This window comes from Saccopteryx bilineata, chromosome 9 (assembly GCF_036850765.1).
Source record: "Saccopteryx bilineata isolate mSacBil1 chromosome 9, mSacBil1_pri_phased_curated, whole genome shotgun sequence".
Taxonomy (NCBI): domain Eukaryota; kingdom Metazoa; phylum Chordata; class Mammalia; order Chiroptera; family Emballonuridae; genus Saccopteryx; species Saccopteryx bilineata.
The window spans coordinates 46,531,923-46,551,803 of NC_089498.1; the positions used below are offsets into that span (position 1 = coordinate 46,531,923).

General features: G+C 51.2%; 1 protein-coding gene across 3 annotated transcripts in view; it reads left to right on the plus strand.

The window, feature by feature from the left end:
* SPTBN4 (spectrin beta, non-erythrocytic 4) overlaps nt 1-19,881 on the plus strand; it is a 95,486-nt gene that overhangs the window by 34,559 nt on the left and 41,046 nt on the right. The window contains exons 8-18 of one of the 3 annotated variants that reach the window (XM_066242476.1): nt 1,608-1,720; nt 1,817-2,004; nt 2,078-2,195; nt 2,461-2,619; nt 3,263-3,565; nt 4,274-4,424; nt 7,698-8,631; nt 9,942-10,079; nt 11,948-12,698; nt 14,067-14,269; nt 17,917-18,007. In XM_066242476.1, coding sequence (XP_066098573.1) covers nt 1,608-1,720; nt 1,817-2,004; nt 2,078-2,195; nt 2,461-2,619; nt 3,263-3,565; nt 4,274-4,424; nt 7,698-8,631; nt 9,942-10,079; nt 11,948-12,698; nt 14,067-14,269; nt 17,917-18,007 — 3,149 coding nt within the window. Of the gene's footprint in view, nt 1-1,607; nt 1,721-1,816; nt 2,005-2,077; nt 2,196-2,460; nt 2,620-3,262; nt 3,566-4,273; nt 4,425-7,697; nt 8,632-9,941; nt 10,080-11,947; nt 12,699-14,066; nt 14,270-17,095; nt 17,127-17,916; nt 18,008-19,477; nt 19,553-19,881 lie in introns of those variants that run through there. The other 2 variants (XM_066242477.1, XM_066242479.1) reach the window with 2 other exon arrangements.

Consider the following 19,881-nt stretch of genomic DNA (forward strand, 5'->3'; position numbering starts at 1 on the left):
GCTCATGCTGCCTCCAAATCTTGTGTCCTTGACCTCACACCTCATAATCCACTCATATTCTTAGTAAATATTTATTGAGCTCCTGCTGTATGCTGGGCATGGCAGGAAGAGTGGTGAAAAAGACAGGTATAGTCTGACCTATGGTGGCGTAGAGGATAAAGTGTCAACCTGGAATGCTTAGGTTGCTGGTTTGAAACTGCCCAGTCAAGGCACATGGGAGAAGCAACTACCTATGAGTTGATGCTTCCAGCTACCCCCCCCCCACCTTTCTCTCTCTCTTCTTTCTAAAATCAGTAAATACAGTGGTATCTTGAGATACGAACAGACCAACATACCAAAAAAAATTTTAAGATACGAGCTGCAACTCGGTCCGTATTTTTGTTCGAGATCCGAGTGAAATTCTGAGATACGATTTGTGATTTGGGAAGCTGCCGCTAGTTGGCGCATTGGCGCACGGGTCCAGTATCAGCAGTTTGATATATGAGTTGACTGACTTATGAGCTCGGTTACAGAATGAATTAAATTCGTATCTCAAGGTACCACTGTAATATCTTAAAAAAAAAAAAAAAGACAAGGCCTGACCAGGCAGTGGTGCAGTGAATAGAGCGTCAGACTAGGATGTGAAGGACCCAGGTTCGAGACCCCAAGGTCGCCAGCTTGAGCGCGGGCTCATCTGGTTTGAGCAAAGCTCATCAGCTTGGACCCAAGGTTGCTGGGTTGAGCAGGGGTTACTTGATCTGCTGTAGCCCCATGGTCAAAACATATATGAGAAAGCAATCAATGAACAACTAAGGTGTCGCAAGGAAAAACTGATGATTGATGCTTCTCATCTCTCTCCGTTCCTGTCTGTCTGTCCCTATCTATCCCTCTCTCTGACTCTCTCTCCATCTCAGTTTAAAAAAAGACAGGCTTAGCTCATTTCTTCATAGAGATTGAAGTGTAAATAAGGACAATCACATAAGTGAATATCTAATTACAAATTATGATAAGAAACTTGGAGCAACTAGGAAGAAATGATAAGATGCTTTGACGAAAGAGTAACAGGAGGAAACCAACTCTCTACAGGGTGAACAGGGAGGTTTGTCTGAGGAAATCTGAGTTGAGCCCTGGAGGATGAGTGGAAGTTAGGCACACAGAATTGGGTACAGTATTTTAGACAGTAAGAACAGTGTGTGCAAAGGCCCTGAGGTAGAAGGTTGATTGGTGTGTTAAAAAATAATTATAAGCCTGACCTGTGGTGGCGCAGTGGATAAAGCCTCGACCTGGAAATGCTGAGGTTGCCGGTTCAAAACCCTGGGCTTGCCCGGTCAAGGCACATATGGGAGTTGAAGCTTCCTGCTCCTCCCCCCTTCTCTCTCTCTCTCTCTCCTCTAAAATGAATAAATAAATAAAAATAATTAAAAAAAAATAATTATAATTTCTCTATTGTGGTCTATATGTGTCAAGCGCTATTTAATCCCATGAGGTAGATCCCCATTTGGCAAATACAAAATTAAGGTACAGAGAGGTTGGCTATCTTGCCCACGGTCACACAGATAATAACAATACCTTCAATCCCTCTGCCCAAGTGCTCACCATTTGCTCCCCTACTTTCCCTTACCCCCCAGATGTCAACATGGAAGCTCCGGATGAGAAGTCCATCATCACATATGTGGTCTCTTTCTACCACTATTTCTCGAAGATGAAAGCTCTGGCTGTGGAGGGGAAGCGGATTGGGAAGGTATGAGGAACCAAGGAATGGGGTGGGTGGGAGCCCGGGAATCACGTGAGAGCATGCCTGGGGTGAAGCTGACCCCAACTTCCTGTGCCGGGCCAGGTGCTGGACCAGGTTTTGGAGGTGGGGAAGATCATTGAACGCTATGAGGAGATGGCAGCTGAGCTGCTGACCTGGATCCACCGCACCGTGGGCCTCATCAGTAACCAGAAGTTCGCCAACTCACTGAGTGGGGTGCAGCAGCAGCTTCAGGCCTTCACGGCCTACTGCACACTGGAGAAGCCCGTCAAGTGAGGTCCTGCTTGGGAGGGAGGGCAGGAGGTGGAGGTGTGGAGGTGGGTTCCTGAGCTCAAGCACCCTCAGGTTTCAGGAGAAGGGGAACCTGGAGGTGCTGCTCTTCAGCATCCAGAGCAAATTGCGTGCCTGCAACCGTCGCCTCTACATGCCTCGGGAGGGCTGTGGCATCTGGGATATTGATAAGGTGAGGGTGAGGATGTGGGGGAGGCAGGGTTGCTCTGTGGGGCTTTGTAGGCTGTGCAGTGCTCAAGGGAGCCATTCCTATGGTAGACACTGTGGACTGGATGTTTATTCTGACAGTTTTCCATCAGTAAAGTGTCATGAGGAAGCAACATGTTTTTCCCAATTTGCACAAAAGTGCTGTTAGTCCTGGGAATGACCTTAGAGAAGCCAGGGCCATTAAACTAGGAAAGTTATTGGATTCTGAATGCTCCCTTCTGTGTCCCTAGGCCTGGGGTCAGCTGGAGAAGGCAGAGCATGAGCGGGAGGCTGCCCTAAGGGCTGAGCTGATCCGGCAGGAGAAGCTGGAACTATTGGCTCAGAGGTTTGACCACAAGGTGGCCATGAGGGAGAGCTGGCTGAATGAGAACCAACGCCTGGTGTCCCAGGTACTGGGCATAGGGCTTGGGAGGGAGGGGGAGTTAATGCTCTGGGACCAGGCAGGGAGACTTGATAAGTAGCCGGTTAGGTGACAAGAGGGTGGGAAGGAGGAATTATTCTTCTAAGTGATTGGTGATAGGGGGAGGGGGAGGGGACCTGATTTCCATGGTAACAGGAGAGTGAAGCTGGTCTCCAAGGTATCTAGAGAAGACAGAATTAGCTTTTTTTCATAAATAGGGAGAATATTTAATTATCTCTTAAGTGACAAAGGAGGTTGTACCTGGTATCCAGGGTAACACAGGAGGATAGAATTGGTCTCTTAGGTAACAAGATAGACTAGACCTGGTCCCCATTCTCTAGGGAAATGGAAGGATGAGGTCTGTTTCCTAGGTAACATATTGGTAACAAGTTTAGGGTTAGAGATGTAAAAGGGAAGAGTGGGGCTGGTCTCCAGGGCAACAGGAAAAGGTAGAGCTAGTCTCCAAAGTAACTGAAGCATGGCAGGCTGGTCTCCAGGGTAACAGTGGAAAGTAGGGCTGGTCCCCAGGGTAACAAGCAGATGGGGGAGTTTTCCAAGTTCACACAGAGTCAAGGTAACAGGTAGTCTGTTGACGCAGCGTGGGTGAGTGTCTGCGGTCTGCCCTGCTTCAGGACAACTTTGGCTATGAGCTGCCAGCAGTGGAGGCAGCCATGAAGAAACATGAGGCAATTGAAGCAGACATTGCAGCCTATGAGGAGCGAGTGCAGGGTGTGGCAGAGCTGGCCCAGGCATTGGCAGCTGAGGGCTACTACGATGCCCGGCGGGTCGCAGCCCAGCGTGACAGCGTCCTGCGCCAGTGGGCCCTGCTGACCGGGTTGGTAGGTGCGCGGCGGACACGGCTTGAGCAAAACCTGGCCCTGCAGAAGGTCTTCCAGGAGATGGTGTACATGGTCGACTGGATGGAGGAGATGCAGGTGGGGGCCAGATTGAGGCCAAGGATGGGTGTGGTGTGCGGGAGGGGAGAGAGACAGAGAAAGAAAGTGACAGAGACAGAGAAATAGATTAAAAAGAGACAGAGACACAGAGACAGAGAAAGACAGGGACAGACCTAGAGAAAAAGATTATTGCAGAGGAAGATGATGATAGTTCAAGAGAGAGAAGGGAGAGGTAGTGCATGCTAGACACAAAGTTAGCAATGGGAATCTGAATGGCTACAGAGAAGGACACATAGAAAGATGGAATCCACTTGAGAAAGACCAACCATAGATAGATAGATAGATAGATAGATAGATACAGAGAGAGATGGAGAAAAGAAGAATGGAAGCAAAGAGAGTGAGGTACAGACACAGAGAGAAAGAGGGATAGAGATGGAGATAGAGAGAGGGGGAGACAGGGAAGTATAAGCGAGATAGAGGTGGAGGCAGAGAGAGGTGGAAGACCATAGAGATGGAGGTATAGAGTAGGAAACACTGTGATAGAGCCCAGAAATGTGGAGCTGATGAGCAATGGAATAGTCAGAGATTCAAAGAGAGACAGATAAGTACAGAGACAAGGAAACTGAGACAGAGATCACTGTTCAAGTAATGGTGTACAAAAGCAGAGGGCTGGTTTGGGCAGTGGGGGTGGGGAAGTAGCCTCAGGGCCAGTGCCAAAAATAATTTTAGTGCTGCCCCCCTTTATAGGCTCAGCTGCTGTCCCGGGAGTGTGGGCAGCACCTGGTGGAGGCCGAGGACCTGTTGCAGAAGCACGGACTGCTGGAGGGAGACATCACTGCCCAGAGTGAGCGGGTGGAGGCCCTCAATGCTGCTGCCCTGTGTTTCTCCCAGCTGCAGGGTGAGTCTGGCATTGGGGCTCAGGGAGAAGACTTTCACGGCTGATGCTATTAGAAGCAGAATGACTCCTGAGAGAGAGAAGGAAGGAGTGAGCTCCCTGTGTTTGGAGGCATCTAAGCACAGATTAGGAGCCCACTCTGTCAGGAATCTATCATCAGAGAAATTAGTGCCTTGACCAGAAGGTTGAACCACATGACTTCTTCCAGCTTTTAGAGTTTGTAGCAATGGCTCCCATTTATCGAGCACTTGTTATATACTAAGCCTTTACAGCTGAATCTCAGTGAATATCATAAAGGGACTGTAAGGTAATGATTTGTCAGGTCCTATTCAGCAGCAAATGATGAAAACTCAATTCAATTAGCATATGGAGGAAGGAGGAATGTATTGGCTGATGTAACTAAAATTTCCAGGGAAGGGGAGTTTGGCTTTAGGAAGGGCTAGATCCAGGCATGGTTGAATGATGCTTTTAAGACTATCTCTTTCTGATTCTAGTCTATGTGTTTGTGTCACTGTTGGGTACTCCCTTCCCCTGTGGTGTAGACCTGGGGTCATTCAGGCCCATCTTTACATCTCAGCAGCCCACCGATCCAGAGGAGACAGATCCCTTATTCTCAATAGTTCTGACAAAAGGTCTAGGGAAAGCCTTCATTAGCCCACTGGGGGTTCCATCCCCATCATTCAGTCAAGCATCATGGCCCCAGACTATGCAGTGATTTAATTGGCCATATTTTTGTGATGGATGTACCCAGGGCCAAGAGTGAGGTCAGGTCCCTCCAAAGACATGGACTGGGAGGGAAGAAGTAAGCTGCCATTACCAGAAACAGGGGCATGGATGCTGACAGGCAAAATAAAGGCTGGCTCTACTAAGGTTCTCATTTTACTGATGTCATTCTCCTCCAGCCAAAGACCACCAGGAACCCCCTGTAGTCAAAACAAGCTGGGTTTGTTGGCTCTTTGTACATACCTTGGGAACCTCAGTAAGAGGCTGTTAAGAAGGGCTTGTTATAGGATGTGGGCTTGTGTCAGGTGACTTGGGGATGATTTTGTGCCTTGCTGCAGAGTGGAGGCTGTCAGGAAGTGGGGGCAATGAGATGATGGCACATCTTAATCATTTTTCTCCGGATGGTCGGAGGAACAGGAATCTGCAGCAGTCATACACCAGCTGAGTGAAGGGTTCACATTTTTGTGGTTGGCAGTGGCTGTGTTTTGGTGTGCCCAGATATCACAATGGTGTGATCTCATTTTGTCCCGCTCTGTCATGGTGGCAGAGCCCTTGTCTGATGTAGTGTCCTGTGGGACTGTGTGTGCTAGTTGTGTACTAACAGCGGTCGGGGCTGCTCTTTTCTTTTCTTTTTTTTTTTAAAAATCCTTTTTTTATTTAATTTTTTTAATTTTATTCATTTTTAGAGAGGAGAGGGAGAGGGAGAGAGAGAGACAGAGAGAGAGAGACGAGAGAGAGACAGAGAGAGAGGTGGGGGGAGGAGCTGGAAGCATCAACTCCCATATGTGCCTTGACCAGGCAAGCCCAGGGTTTCGAACCGGCGACCTCAGCATTTCCAGGTCGACGCTTTATCCACTGCGCCACCACAGGTCAGGCGGGGCCGCTCTTTTCTTTTGTTCTGAGGCCCAGAGCTGCAGAGTGATAACAGTTTTGAGGCTGGTCTGTCTCATGCCTTTATCCATAGCCAGCACCCTTTGGAATCCTAAGGACTTGTTAGAAAAGGAAGAGCCGATTGGCTTGAAGGATGATGGGGAAGTTTCTCATCCTCATAGACTCGGTCATGTCCTAAGAGCAGTGAGGTCTCCTTCCAAGCCCTGGTGTGGATATCTCCATCCGGCTCAGCCCCTCCCATCCTCACCAGAACTGCAGAAGAAGTTGTGGGGACTCTCTCCTGTACCTTAGGGATGTTTGTACCAGGAGGCTCCCCATCTTCTTGTGAGGTCTTGGTGCCTGGTGACAACCAGCAGCACCATAAAAACAGCAAACAGGCTAGTGTGGCGTGTGTATAGTCATGGTGACAGGAGGCATCACTGCCAAGTTGTTCAGAGTGTGGCCTCCAGATCCACTGTGTCATAGCTGATCCTGGGCACAAAGCTTCCCTCCCCGAGTCTCAGTAGCTACATCTGTAAGATGGGCTAGTAAGGATGCTGACCTCAGAGGATGGCTGTGAGGATTAAATGGCATCATGACATCAACCTGGATGCATGGTTGCTGTTTATTACTCAGTTGGATGCCTTGGTATTTGGGTCAATTTCAGTAAAGGTCTAGAATTACAGAAATCCTATATTCCATCTAGGGTAGTGTTGTGATCTGGTCAAAATACATTTACTGCCTGACCTGTGGTGGTGCAGTGGATAAAAGCATCGACCTGGAATGCTGAGGTCGCTGGTTCAAAACCCTGGGCTTGCCTGGTCAAGGCACATATGGGAGTTGATACTTCCTGCTCCTCCCCCCTTCTCTCTCTCCCCCCCTAAAATAAATAAATAAACATTTAAAAAAATACATTTACTTATGACCTAGAGTTCACACACACATGTTTTACACACACCCACCCAATAGCAACTTTTTTTTTTTTAATCAAACAATGCTTCCCCTTACCTGGTGTGTTGCATTCTAATGTTTTCTATTTTGCTCCATTAAAAAAATGCTGGCAGCAGCTCATTAAGTTAAATACACAGTTTTGGCATCACAGACTAAAGGTCTAGTAGGAAAGTGAAATATTTGAAGAAAAAGGGAGTTCAAGTCATTACTGGGGGTTAATAGGTAAGGCACAGAGAATGAGAGAGAACCCAGGAAATAGCTTAAGAGTAGAGTAGTTTCATTTGGTCTAGTTCTGAAGGAAACACAGTTTACACTAAAATATAATGATTCTAGGATCTTCTGAATCTCAGTTTCCATTAATCATTCAGTCAATAAGTCATTTTCATTAGGCTCTGGGTTCCACCCTGTGCTGGACAATGGTGAGTACATGTGTGATGGAGACAGCCCCAGCCAGGCCCTCCCATCAAGGGGCTCCCAGTCCAGAGGGGAGACAAATCAAGCAGTGATAGCCCAGAGGGGTCAGGGCCGAGATGGGGGCAGAGAAGCCTGGGAGAACCAGAGAAGGCGCCTTCTGCAGACTTGGGATGCCAGAGAAGGCTGCCTACAGGAGGGGACTCATAACCTGGCCCGGATGAAGCCTAGCCAAGGGCTGGTCAGGTACTCTGCACCGCCCTCTCCTGGGAGCCTCCTTTCCCGTGCCCAACCTGGGATCCTCCCCTTCTCCTGGCCCAGGCTACCAGCCCTGCGATCCTCAGGTCATCTGCAACCGCGTGAATCATGTGCACGGCTGTCTGGCGGAGCTGCAGGAGCAGGCGGCGCGGCAGCGCGCGGAGCTGGAGGCTTCGAGGAGCCTATGGGCGCTGCTTCAGGAGCTGGAGGAGGCCGAAAGCTGGGCCCGCGACAAGGAGCGCCTCCTAGAGGCGTCGGGCGGCGGCGGCGGCGGGGCGGGAGCGGCGGGAGGCGCCCACGACCTGTCCAGCACCGCGCGTCTCCTGGCGCAGCACAAGATCCTGCAGGGTGAGCTGGGCGGGCGGCGGGCGCTGCTGCAGCAGGCCCTGAGGTGCGGCGAGGAGCTGGCTGCGGCTGGCGGCACGGAGGGCCCGGGAGCCGAGACCATGCACGTGGCGGGCTTGGCGGAGCGCGCAGCAAGCGCGAGGCGGCGCTGGCAGCGGCTGGAGGAGGCGGCGGCGCGGCGCGAGCGGCGGCTGCAGGAGGCTCGGGCTCTGCACCAGTTCGGCGCGGACCTTGACGGGCTCCTGGACTGGCTGCGCGACGCCTACCGCTTAGCAGCTGCGGGTGACTTCGGCCATGACGAGGCGTCCAGCCGCCGCCTGGCGCGCCAGCACCGCGCGCTCACTGGAGAGGTGGAAGCGCATCGCGGAACCGTAGGCGGCCTGAGACGTCAACTGGCCACACTGGGGGGCGCTAGCGGCACGGGGCCGCTGGTGGTGGCACTGCAGGTCCGCGTGGTGGAGGCCGAGCAGCTCTTTGCCGAGGTGACCGAGGTAGCTGCGCTGCGGCGCCAGTGGCTGCGGGATGCCCTCGCTGTCTACCGCATGTTCGGCGAAGTGCACGCGTGCGAGCTGTGGATCGGAGAGAAGGAGCAGTGGCTGCTCGCCATGCGCGTCCCTGACTCACTCGACGACGTTGAGGTGGTGCAACACCGGTAAGTACGCACTGGTGGGACTCCAGAGTTCCTTCCCTCACTCACAGTTTCACCTTCGTTGGTTCTACAGTTCCTGTATTTGCTCAGCTGGAAGCAAGGTTCCAGTACCATGGGAATGATATTAATCCCAACCTCACAGGCTTGGTTGAGAATGAATGAGCAAATAAATAAGTATAGAACATTTAACAAATGCCTGGGGACAAGGAGCAGTCTGGGAGCTTTTATCATTATTACCGTGGGGCTTATATTCAGCTAGCACAAAATTAACCTAAGCTTTTCCAGGGACATCCCAGACTAACCTCTCCTCTGGGACTCCCACTACCATGTACACATGTCACCTCCCTCTCTAATAAATTAGCTTTAGCCCTTATCACTTTGTCTTTTCCCTGCTTTATGTTTCTTCAGAGAACCTACCACCCTATCACATTAGATACTGGTTTGCCTTTTGGCTGCTTTAGGAATAAATTAAATTAGTGGATGAACCCCCTGCACCTCTTTCTCTGAGCACCTTGTTCATCCATTTATTCACTTGGCAGGTACTTACTGCACTGCTGCTCGGTTCTAGGTCATGTGCTGGGATTTGCTGGGAACACAGGTCTGGCCACTGTCCTTACTGTGCTCACAGTTACCTAAGCCACAGCTTTGGGCATGCATTATCTTAAACAAGGGAGGACCTGCCTAGCTTTAAAAAGATCTCCTGGCTGCTGTGTGGAGGGTAGGTTGGAGGGGGTGGCAGTGGTGGCCAGGAGCCCAGAGAGGCAGCTGCGTTGGAAACCCGGGTAAGAGGGTACAGGACTAGACTAGGGCAGGGGACCAAGTGGACAGGCCAGAAGTGGGGAGTTGTCCAAAACAGGGCCCAGGGCTCTGGCCTGAGGGAGAGTGGGGCTGTTTCTGAAATGGGGACCCAGAGGAGAAACAATTGGGGGGAGATATTGAAGCCAGTTTGAGTCACACTTGGAGTGAGGAGGCCCAAGGAGGTGGACAGCAGGCTCTGAAGTTGGAAACAGCTTAAAAGAAAAGAGGTTATGGCAGGAAACTGAGACGTGGGGTCATATGTTCAGGGATGAGGGTTGAGACTGCCGGGACAGGTGGGATGGCCCAGTCACGGTGTGAGGGGAAGCTCAGAGGACCCAGGACAAAGTTCTGAAGAATCTAACATTTAAATAGCAGGTAGAAGGAGGAGGAGCTGGCAGAGGAGCCTGAGAAGGTGAGGTTGGAGAAAGTCCAGGAGAAGAAAGTTTCATAAAGGTAAAAAAAAGTGGGCAGTCTCCAGGGTCCAGGCCTCTCTGAGAATGTCCATCCTTCTGCAGATTTGAGAGTTTGGACCAGGAGATGAACAGTCTAATGGGCCGTGTTTTGGATGTGAACCACACGGTCCAGGAGCTGGTGGAAGGAGGCCACCCCAGTTCAGACGAGATTCGCTCTTGCCAGGACCACCTCAACAGCAGGTAGGTGGAGCCTGTGGCTGGAAGTCCTTCTAGGTATCTCACAACAGTTCTTTCCATCATTCTTTTCCTCATTCACTCAACTGTGAACATCAAGAACATGCAGTTTCAACCCCTTGAGATAATAATGGCCACCTGATAAATCAGCAGTCTAATAAGTTGGAGTCAAACTCAGTTCTGTCTAAATTCAGAGCTGGGGCATATATCAATCTTCCCAGCAATCTTGCGGGGTATAAATTACCCCATGATATAGAGGAGGAAACAGGCTCAGAGAGATGAAGACACTGGCCCATGGCATGGCCATACAGCAAATAAGAGTCAAGCCTGGATTTGAAATTGGATTTGTCTGATTCTAAAGACAGACAAACTAACTTAACTACTGTGCTGTAAGATCCCAATATGCAGTGACTTTACAGCCTTTGTAGCCTTGGCAGTGTCAAAGCATCAGGGCGGAAAATGATACAGCTTTAGTGAGATTATATGCCAAGTGCTTTAACAACATGACTTCCTTAAACACTCGGTGAAGTAGACGTTATTATCCTGATTTTCCAGATGAGGAAACTAGGGAGGGAAATGATTTCCCCAAGGTTACATGGCAAGTCTAGCCAGAGTAGAACTTGAACTTGGGTCCTTCCAATGTCAGAGTTTCAACCTTTGCCCTTGGGACATGTCCATTCTAGAGGGAGCAGAGAGACAGTTAACAAATAAACTAATAAATGAACAAGATACTGTATTCAGAGAATTAGAAGGACATGCAGGAATTAGAGGATAGTAACCTGGCAGTTAGCACAGCTGAGGCAAAGTCCTGAGACAGAGAAAGGCTTGATCTGTTCCAAAGATAATCTCCACTCAGTAAGAGTAGTGAACAGGTACTGTTTGAAACATTTCATAAATCAGAAATCATTTGACCCTTGGAGCACCCCTGTGAAACAAGTGCTATGCTATGATTCTGTCCATTTTACTGATGGGGAAACTGAGGCACAGAGAAGGTTACTAGCTAAAGGGTATCCATTTCAGATTTGACTCCAGGCCTCCCTGCTAGGATTCTATGCTTGTAACCTGGACTACACAACTATAGTCTAGGAAGGGGAACTGAGGCCTAGCATAGTGTCATTATTTGCCCAAGGGCACTGAGCAATACATAATCTTTCCATTAATTTATTTTGGAATAAAACAGGTTTGCCTTTGCACCACTCTGTCCTCGGTATCTGGCTCATAGTAGCCGATCGATTACTAATCGTTGAACCTAACATATTACCTGATGTTGTCAGCTAGCATTTTTCATACTCTTTGATCTCAGAACCTCTTTACATTCTTAAAAACAAGGACCCCAAAAAGCTTGTTTCAGTGGGTTATAATATCAATATTTACTATATTAAAAATTAATAAGTTAAAAATAGTCATTTAAAAATAATCCTATTATGTTAATATTTTTAATGAAAATAACTATTTTTCAAAACAAAAAGTAGTGAGAAGAGTGGCATTGTTTGGCATTTTTGCAAATCTCTTTCACATCTGGCTTAGAAGAAGGCAGCTGAGTTTTCAGATCTGCTTCAAGCACTGGGTCTTTTTCACACAGCCTCTGGAAAACTCCACTGTACACTCTAGAGACAATGAGAATGCAAAGGCAGATGGCATCTTAGCATTATTATGAAGATAGTTTTGACCTTGCTCAGATTTCATTCTGAGAACCACTGCTCTAAGCAAACGTGCAGGTAGGGCTCCATTTTACACAGGCAGAAGCTGGGGCTCAGTAATATAGTCTTAACAATATAGTCAATCAATGGCTGGGTTCTATCCTGGGTGGGTGAGCCCTCCACCCCCAAGAGGAGGCCCTGTCCTGCTCAAGCCACCCTCCTTCCTTTGGGTAGGTGGAACCGCATCGTGGAGCTGGTGGAACAGCGCAAAGAGGAGGTGAACGCGGTGCTGCTGGTGGAGAACCACGTGCTGGAGGTGGCCGAGGTGCGAGCCCAAGTGCGCGAGAAGCGGAGGGCTGTGGAGAGTGCGCCCCGCGCCGGCGGCGCCCTGCAGTGGCGCCTTAGCGGCCTGGAGGCGGCTCTGCAAGCGCTGGAGCCGCGCCAGGTGGCCCTTCTGGAGGAGGCAGAGCTGCTGGCCGCACGCTTCCCGGCGCAGGCTGCGCGGCTGCAGCAGGGTGCAGAAGAACTGGGCGTTGAGTGGGGCGCGCTGGCCAGCTCAGCTCAAGCCTGTGGCGAGGCGGTGGCGGCGGCCGGACGCCTGCAGCGCTTTCTGCACGACCTGGACGCTTTTCTGGACTGGCTGGTGCGCGCCCAGGAGGCCGCGGGCGGCGACGAGGGGCCCCTGCCAGGCAGCCTGGAAGAGGCAGACGCGCTGCTGGCGCGCCACGCAGCACTCAAGGAGGAAGTGGACCAGCGCGAGGAGGACTATGCGCTCATCTTGGCGGCCAGCGAGGCGCTGCTGGTGGCGGACGGCGCAGAGCTGGGTCCAGGCCTGGCACTCGACGAGTGGCTGCCGCACCTCGAACTTGGCTGGCACAAGCTGCTCGGCTTGTGGGAGGCACGCAGGGAGGCACTGGTCCAGGCGCACGTCTACCAGCTCTTCCTGCGAGACCTACGCCAGGCGTTTGCCGTGCTGCGCAATCAGGTGCTGGCTTGGGGTTCACGCGGATTGGGGACTGCTGGGCAGGGAAATGAATGGAGATATGTTTGCGAGGACCGCTGGGTTTGTGGCTTATCGGAGGTGGGTGGGAGTGGGGAGGGTATCTGGTATAGATAGTTGCATTTGTGGATCATCCATTGTAAACATGTGTGGGCATGTGTGTAACAAAATTTGAGGGTTAGGATGGGAAGGTTGGTGTCTTTGCTGATGTGACCAACAGTTTGTAGACCACCCCAAGTGAGTAATGCACTTGACTCTTCATTGGAGTGGCTGCCTGGGTTTGTGAATTACCTGAAAGGAATCTGGTGATGGTCAGTGAGGTTCAAAGAAAATTCTGGTGTGGATAATCTCTATCCCACCAGAGGGCAAAGATTATGAAAGTAGGTAATTCAGGCTGAGAGGTTATTGGGATCAGTAAGGGATTAGGGATTACGAGCTTGTGGGTGCCTAAATTAGCAGATGATCTTCTTATTGGGGCTGGCAGTTTACAGATTCTCGGAGGGGTTGACTGAGTTTGTGGCTTGAGGAATCACATGTGGTGGTTCTCTGATAAAAGCTTATCCATTTTGGAGATCATTCTGGCTTGGGAACCAAGTTTTGGATTTGGGCAATATAAAGCACCCAGTTTTCAGATTGTCCAAGAGTAGGAATCAACTTTTCAAAATCATTTGAGAGAGAGTGACCACCAGTGCTACTTAGAGAGAGCTGAGTCAGTTTGAGGATTATCTGGCAAGACAGACAGGGGAGCCCGAGAATCATGAGGTTACTAAATATCGGAGCTGAGGTGGCTTTGAGAGAGCCTTTCTGACCCACTCATTTTACCAGTTAGAAAACTAACCCCAGAGAGGGAAAGAACTTCTTTGAGGACACACAGGACCCAGTTTAGTCTTTATCAATTAACTAAGTATTTATTGCCTCCTCTGTGCCAGGCACTACTCTGGGCTGAGCACAAACAAGAAAACAAAACACAGAACCTCACTCTCCTGTAGCTGGCATTTTAGTTTGTGTGTATATACATACGGGGGGAGGAGACAATAAATGAGTAGATGCATATATGATGTCAGATATATGCTATGAAATATAACAAAGTGGGGGAAAGGGATATGGCTGGGGTGGAGGGTGATATTTTTGGCAGGATGGTCAGAGATCTGAAGAAAGTGAAGGAGCCAAGCGTGGGGATATCTGGAGGGACAGACTGTTAGGCAGAGGGACCTGATGGGACGAGGCCCTAGTGTGTTTGATGCTAGAAGCAAGGGGGGAAGAAAGTGGTGTGGCAAGCCAAGCTGGCTGCCTTTCCTAGGTCCTGGGATGGGGGGGGGGGGTCTGACCTGTTCACCACCCACCCCTTCCCAGGAGATGGCACTGTCCGGTCTGGAGCTCCCGGGCACAGTGGAGTCGGTGGAGGAGGCATTGAAGCAACACCGGGATTTTCTCACCACAATGGAGCTGAACCAGCAAAAGATGCAGGTGGCCGTGCAGGCTGCAGAGGGCCTGCTGAGGCAGGGCAACGTCTACGGGGAGCAGGCCCAGGAGGCTGTGACCAGGCTCCTGGAGAAGTAGGTCCCTCAGTCCCCAGGGGCACAGGCGAGCGGCGAGGAGACCAGGGTTCTGCTCCTATCACAATTTCTGCTTCTCTGCCTCTCTCTGATTTCTACTTAATTCCACACTGTTTTAGACTTTATTTAAATTGGCATTTTGTGAAAAGGTAACTTGTGGTTGTCAACCCCAAATATACAAGGAAATATGATGAAAAGTTTCTCTCTGGAGCTCCACCCTCAGCCTGGGCTAGCTGGACTGGTTGTTAAAATGTTACCATATTTTCTTGGATGCCCCTCATCTGTTCTGCTGTTCTGTCCCTTCCCTGGAAACCCCAGGACACCCCCAGATCCCCCAGCTAATAGCCAGACACAGGTTCTATTCCAGATTTCCAGGTGGAATGTGTCCCTTGCTGTGCTGATTGTCAGATATTGGGAATGAACATCTCTGCTGGGCCCCAACCCTAGTGCTCTAAGAAGTGGTATGAAGAGTGTATGTTTGTGTCACCATCTGCTTGTCACCACTGCCCTGTCTCTTGACTGTCCCTGTACTAATCAAGCAATGGCATGTTTTGAGCATCTATTGTGTGCCAGGTACTATACTAGACCCTGAACGAAATAACAAAATCTCAGCCCTTAAGTAGTGCCCTTCATAGGGTTTCTTCCAGACCCACTTTGTCACTCATTTTGTCTACTCCTCCTCATGACCCCAGCTTTCCCTTCTGCCCGGAGCCAGGCTGGGAGAGAGCCCCGCACCCCTCCCTGTGTCTTCCGGTCTCTTTTAATAGAAAGCACAGCTGGTTACTCTACCACCGTCCATACCCTATGACCCCAGCCCTTTTCCAGGAGGAAGAGGAAAATTTTATGGGGATTCTGGTGCTGAGGCTGCAAACTCATGGTCTAGTGTCCCCAGCTCCAAGCCTGGACTCTTTCTTCCTTTGTCCCATATTTCTTGAGTTCCTGCAGAACAAGGAGGAGAAGCCTGGAGAACTGGTCATTCTTTGATTCACTCCGCTCATTTTCAGTCATTAGTTGCTCCCTTCATTCTATTGTTTATTCATTTATTCTTCAGCCAATTAAACAGGGAGAGGCTGTACTCTCTTCCAGGCCCTGTGTGGGCAAGAGCAGTGACCAGGACAGGACATGATTGCCATCCTCACAGAGCTTGCATGCTGTCTGACAAGACTGGCCCAGGGTGGTCGGGGCTGGGATGAGGGATTTGCAGGGGGATGTGGGAGCCCAGAGGGTGTATCTGTCCCCGGCTTGTGCTGAGTGAGGCTGGGAACACAGCAGGAATTGAGACAGACCCAATTCTTACACAGCACCGCACCCCCTACCCCAGGTCCCAGTTACTCACTCATCTAGGATTGTTTTCCCACCTGATGAAAGTAATACAACATTTAATGGGGGTGTGGGGGCGGGGAGTGTTGCTGTCCACACATGCAGGGGTATATAACCATGCCGAGTTGGGAGCTGGGCCCTTGGGGGAGACAAGGCTAGGTCCTAGTCCCAGATCCACCCCTCAACCTGTTGAGATTCACGGCAAGTTACTTAAAGTCTCTGTGGCCTTGCTTACCCTGGAGCCTGGCCCAGTCTGTGTGTCACATGCTCTTCTTATCTGCATTTTGCACATGAGATGCGGAGAGGGTCACTGACTTGCCCAAGGTCACAGCCAAGAAGTGGCCCAGCCAGGATTTGAACCCTGCCATTTTTCTCACCCTCCTGGAGATGTTCCTTATCTCAAGGACTGATGCTCGACAAGTTGGCTGGTGAAGGCCTGGAGGGATTGTTTTCAGTTCATTTTCAGAGCCATTTCCTATTTTCTGGCATGAGCTGAGTCAGAGGAAGAAGGAGTCAGTCCTTTGCTTGTCTCTGAGCCTTCCTGTTCCTACTTCCAGCTGTGCTTTGGCTCTCTAACTTCCTCTCAGCCTCTCTGTCTCTTGGCCTCCAGCCTCCATCTATCTGTGTATCTCTGTCTCTACTTCCTTCTGTCTCTGCCTCCATCTGTTCTCTTCTGTTTCTCTGTCCATCTCTCTTTCTAGGACACATTTTTTTTTTTCTAGTGTGTATGTGGGGGAGAGCGACAAGAAGGGAGAGAGATGAGAGGCATCACCTCATAGTTGTGTCACTTTGGTTGTTCATTGCTTGCTTCTCATATGTGCCTCGATGGGGGTCCAGGGGGACTCTAGCCAAGCCACTAACCCTTAGCTCTAGCCAGTAACCTTGGGCTCAGGCCAGTGACCTTGCGCTCAAGCTGGTGAGACAGCGCTCAAGCTGGATGAGCCCACACTCAAGCTGGTTTTGAACCTGGGACCTCAGCATCCCAGTCGATGCTCTATCCACTGCACCACCACTGGTCAGGTCCTCACTTTATCTTGGTTTCTGTCATCTCTTTTTCTCTCTGCCTCTATGCCTCTTGCATTCATTCATTCACTCATTCATTCATTCAACAAATATGTATTGAATACCTACTGTGTGCCAGACTCTTTTTCTAAGCAGCTGAGAACAAACCAGACACAAATTACTGTCCTTGTGAAATGACATCCTGGGGGGGGGGGGGGGCGGGGGGGAGACAGACAAGATAAACAAATAGTATATACATTGTGTTAGATAATGTTAAGTGAGAAGAAGAATGTTAAAGAAGGAAAGAAAGTCAGAAAGTGTTTGGGAGTGGTCAGGAAGGGCCTCACTGAGAAGGTGATATTTGAGTAGATGTCTGGGAGAAAAGCATTTCAGGCCGAGGAAGCAGCCATTGGCAGGCCATGGAGTGGGAGTGGCTTGTTCAAGGCACAGTGAAATAAGATGCTCCCAGCCCCCTCCACCAGGCTTCTTGGGCACTTTGCCCTGCACTGTGGGCCTGGGACCTGGGTCCAGCCTGGTTAGTTCACTCAGACCAAGCATCTGTCCCTCCTTGCTGGCACACCTGCCCACGCTCCCTGTGGCTCTAGCCTCTTCTCTCCCTGTGCCCTGCCTGCTCTCCTCCCTCCCTCCAACTCTGTCATACCCTCTGTCTGTCTAGTTGGCTGTGTCTTTTACTGCCATCTTGTTCCTTCTTAGCCTTTCCCTCTCTGGGCTGTCCCTGCCCTGACCCTGTCACTTCTCCAATTCCTCTTCCACGGCCTTCTCCCCTCCACCCCCACCACCACACACTGCTCTCTGTTTCTGTCACTCTGGCAGTACTGCAGCTTCATTTCTTTCCTTCTCTTTCCCTATTTTCTCTCTACCTGGGTCTCTTTCTCTTTGTCTCCAGGTCTCTGTCAGCCACTCCCTCTTTAGGTCTCTGCTTATGTCTCTGTCTCTGGTATTGTGTATGTGTGTGTCTGTTTATCTGTCTCTCTAGGCCTTTAAAACATTTCTCTTTCTCTCTGAGTCTATCTCTCCCTCTTGATCTCTCTCTAGTCTCTCACTCTCTAAGTTTTCTGTTATCTCTCTTTCTGTGTCTGTGTCTTCCCAGATGCCTGTTTGTCTCGCACCTCTCCACCTCTGTTCCTGGCTCTGATCCACTGATGTTTCTTTGCCTCTCCCCCATCCCCACCTTACTCTCCTTCTCCTCGCTTTTACATATGTCCCAGGTGTCTACTCCCTGCCAAGCACGATGCCCTCCCTCAGAGCCCTACTGCCCGCGCCCCTACTCAGGCTTCCCCCAGCCTCTATCTCTCCATCCCCAGGAGCCAAGAAAAGCAACTTCGGGCCCATCAGTGGATGCAGAAGCTACACGACCAGCTTGAGCTGCAGCACTTCCTCCGAGACTGCCACGAGGTAGGAACTCCAGCTGTGCTGGATACAGTGATTTCTTTCCTAGGGAGGTAAGTGCTCCAGGGCCAAAGGGTAGGGGAGGCGGGGACACCCTAAGTGGGTCGCAGTACGATGTTCACGCCACGCCGCCAGGAGGCGCGCGGAGCCCGGCCTCAGTGCGCATGCTCCTCAGGTTTAGACCCGGGCCTACACTGACATTGGGAATAGAGGGAGAGGCCCTAGGCGCCCCGCCCCTGGCAACGGCGCGCGTCCGCGTGCCTACAGGTCCCGCGGGAAGCGTGCAGGTCTCACTTTTCCTCCGGTGATTTGCGAGAAGCTCCCAGCCGGGGAGAGGAGCCGGAGACTGGAGGTGGGGGGCCCGCGGTGGGGGCGTGAGTGGACCAGCAGCCGGAGCACAACTTCAGTCACAGATTGTCCAAAAACAAGCCTTCGCCCCTTCAAAAGTGTCCAGGAATCAAGCTCTCTCCTTTAGACTTGATCGCCCCAAATCAGATCCCTTCCCCTTCAGAGAAGGTTCAGGAGTCACACTGCTTCCCCCTTCTTCCCCTGCATCCCATAGAGACTGTTCTGGATTCTGACCACATTAAGAGATGGCCCATTTTAGAGATAGTCCAGAAAACATTTTCCTGTGTTTTGGCTAACTTTCTCTCAGCCTCTCTGTCTCTTGATGAAAGTAATAAAGATGGTCCCAGGCTTATCTGTCTACTTGATCCAAAGTCATTGTTCCACCCCCTCCCCAATGATGACCCAGAACCTAACTTTCCACCAACCAAGGATGGTTCAGGAACTAGACCCTGATCCCCCCATTAAAGATGGTTTGATTCCCTCCATGATAAACCTCCATGGGAAACTCTTCTCTCACCATCGAAATGGACAAGGGCCGTCATACCCCCCACCTCCACAGAACTGAAGCCTATTAGAGATGGATCCAGGACTCAAGAAGATCACTAGAAATGGACCCAGGGACTCCCTGTCCCCGTCTTTCACACTGTAGATTATTCTGGACTAAAGTTTTATAGATGTTCCAGCTCCCCCACTTCCCCCCCGCCGCCCCCCCCCCCCCGCCATTTCCCCTACCCCTGTGGCTGAGGTATACAGGAATCTGAGAGTCTGAGCCCCTTCCCCTTAGAAGTGGTTCAGGAGCCCGTCCACCACACTCCCCACCTTCACATAGAGAGCTCAGGCCTCAGATCCCCCTCCTGCCATTTGATTTGGTCCAGGAGCCCCTTCCCCTCTCGTCCTGAGGTTGTTCTGGACCAAGTGGCAATCATCTGAAATGGCGCGGAACCCTCACCCCCACGCTTTAGTGAGGGTGGTGATTCTTCCTCCACCCCCAACTGGGACCGGGCAAGGAGGCGGGCATGAAGGCAGGCAGGGGGCGCACGCAGGCAGACAGGCGGGCGCGTTGCCGCGGCGCGGGGGCAGGGGCGCGCGCCCGCCAGAGCCTCTGCCGTCGCCACGGTTGCCGCCGCCGTTGCAGTGAAGGGGCGAGAGCCCGCCCGCTCGCCGCCGCCGCAGGGACGCCTGCCTACGCCGCTGCCACTTCAGGTCTCGGGGGCTCCTGTGGGGAGGGGGCTGGTGCGCGCCCCTGCCGAGGCGGGAGGGGACTTGGGCGCGTGCTCGTTCTTCAAAGCCGCAGGAGGGAGGGATCCGGGGCAGGTTGGCGGGAAGCCGAGACCCTAACCCTGCGGAGGTGTAGGGACGTCAGGAGCTGTCCGCGGTGCTGCTGCGGGCGAGACTTAGGGGTCGGGTCCCAAGGGAGGGAAGCGGAAAAGGGGGTATACTTTTAAAGCTACTCTTGGGGTAGTGTGGATTTGCCCTGGAATTTAAGGAGGTCTTAGCCTCTCTAAGGGGCTCTTTTTGCGGAATGGAGACTC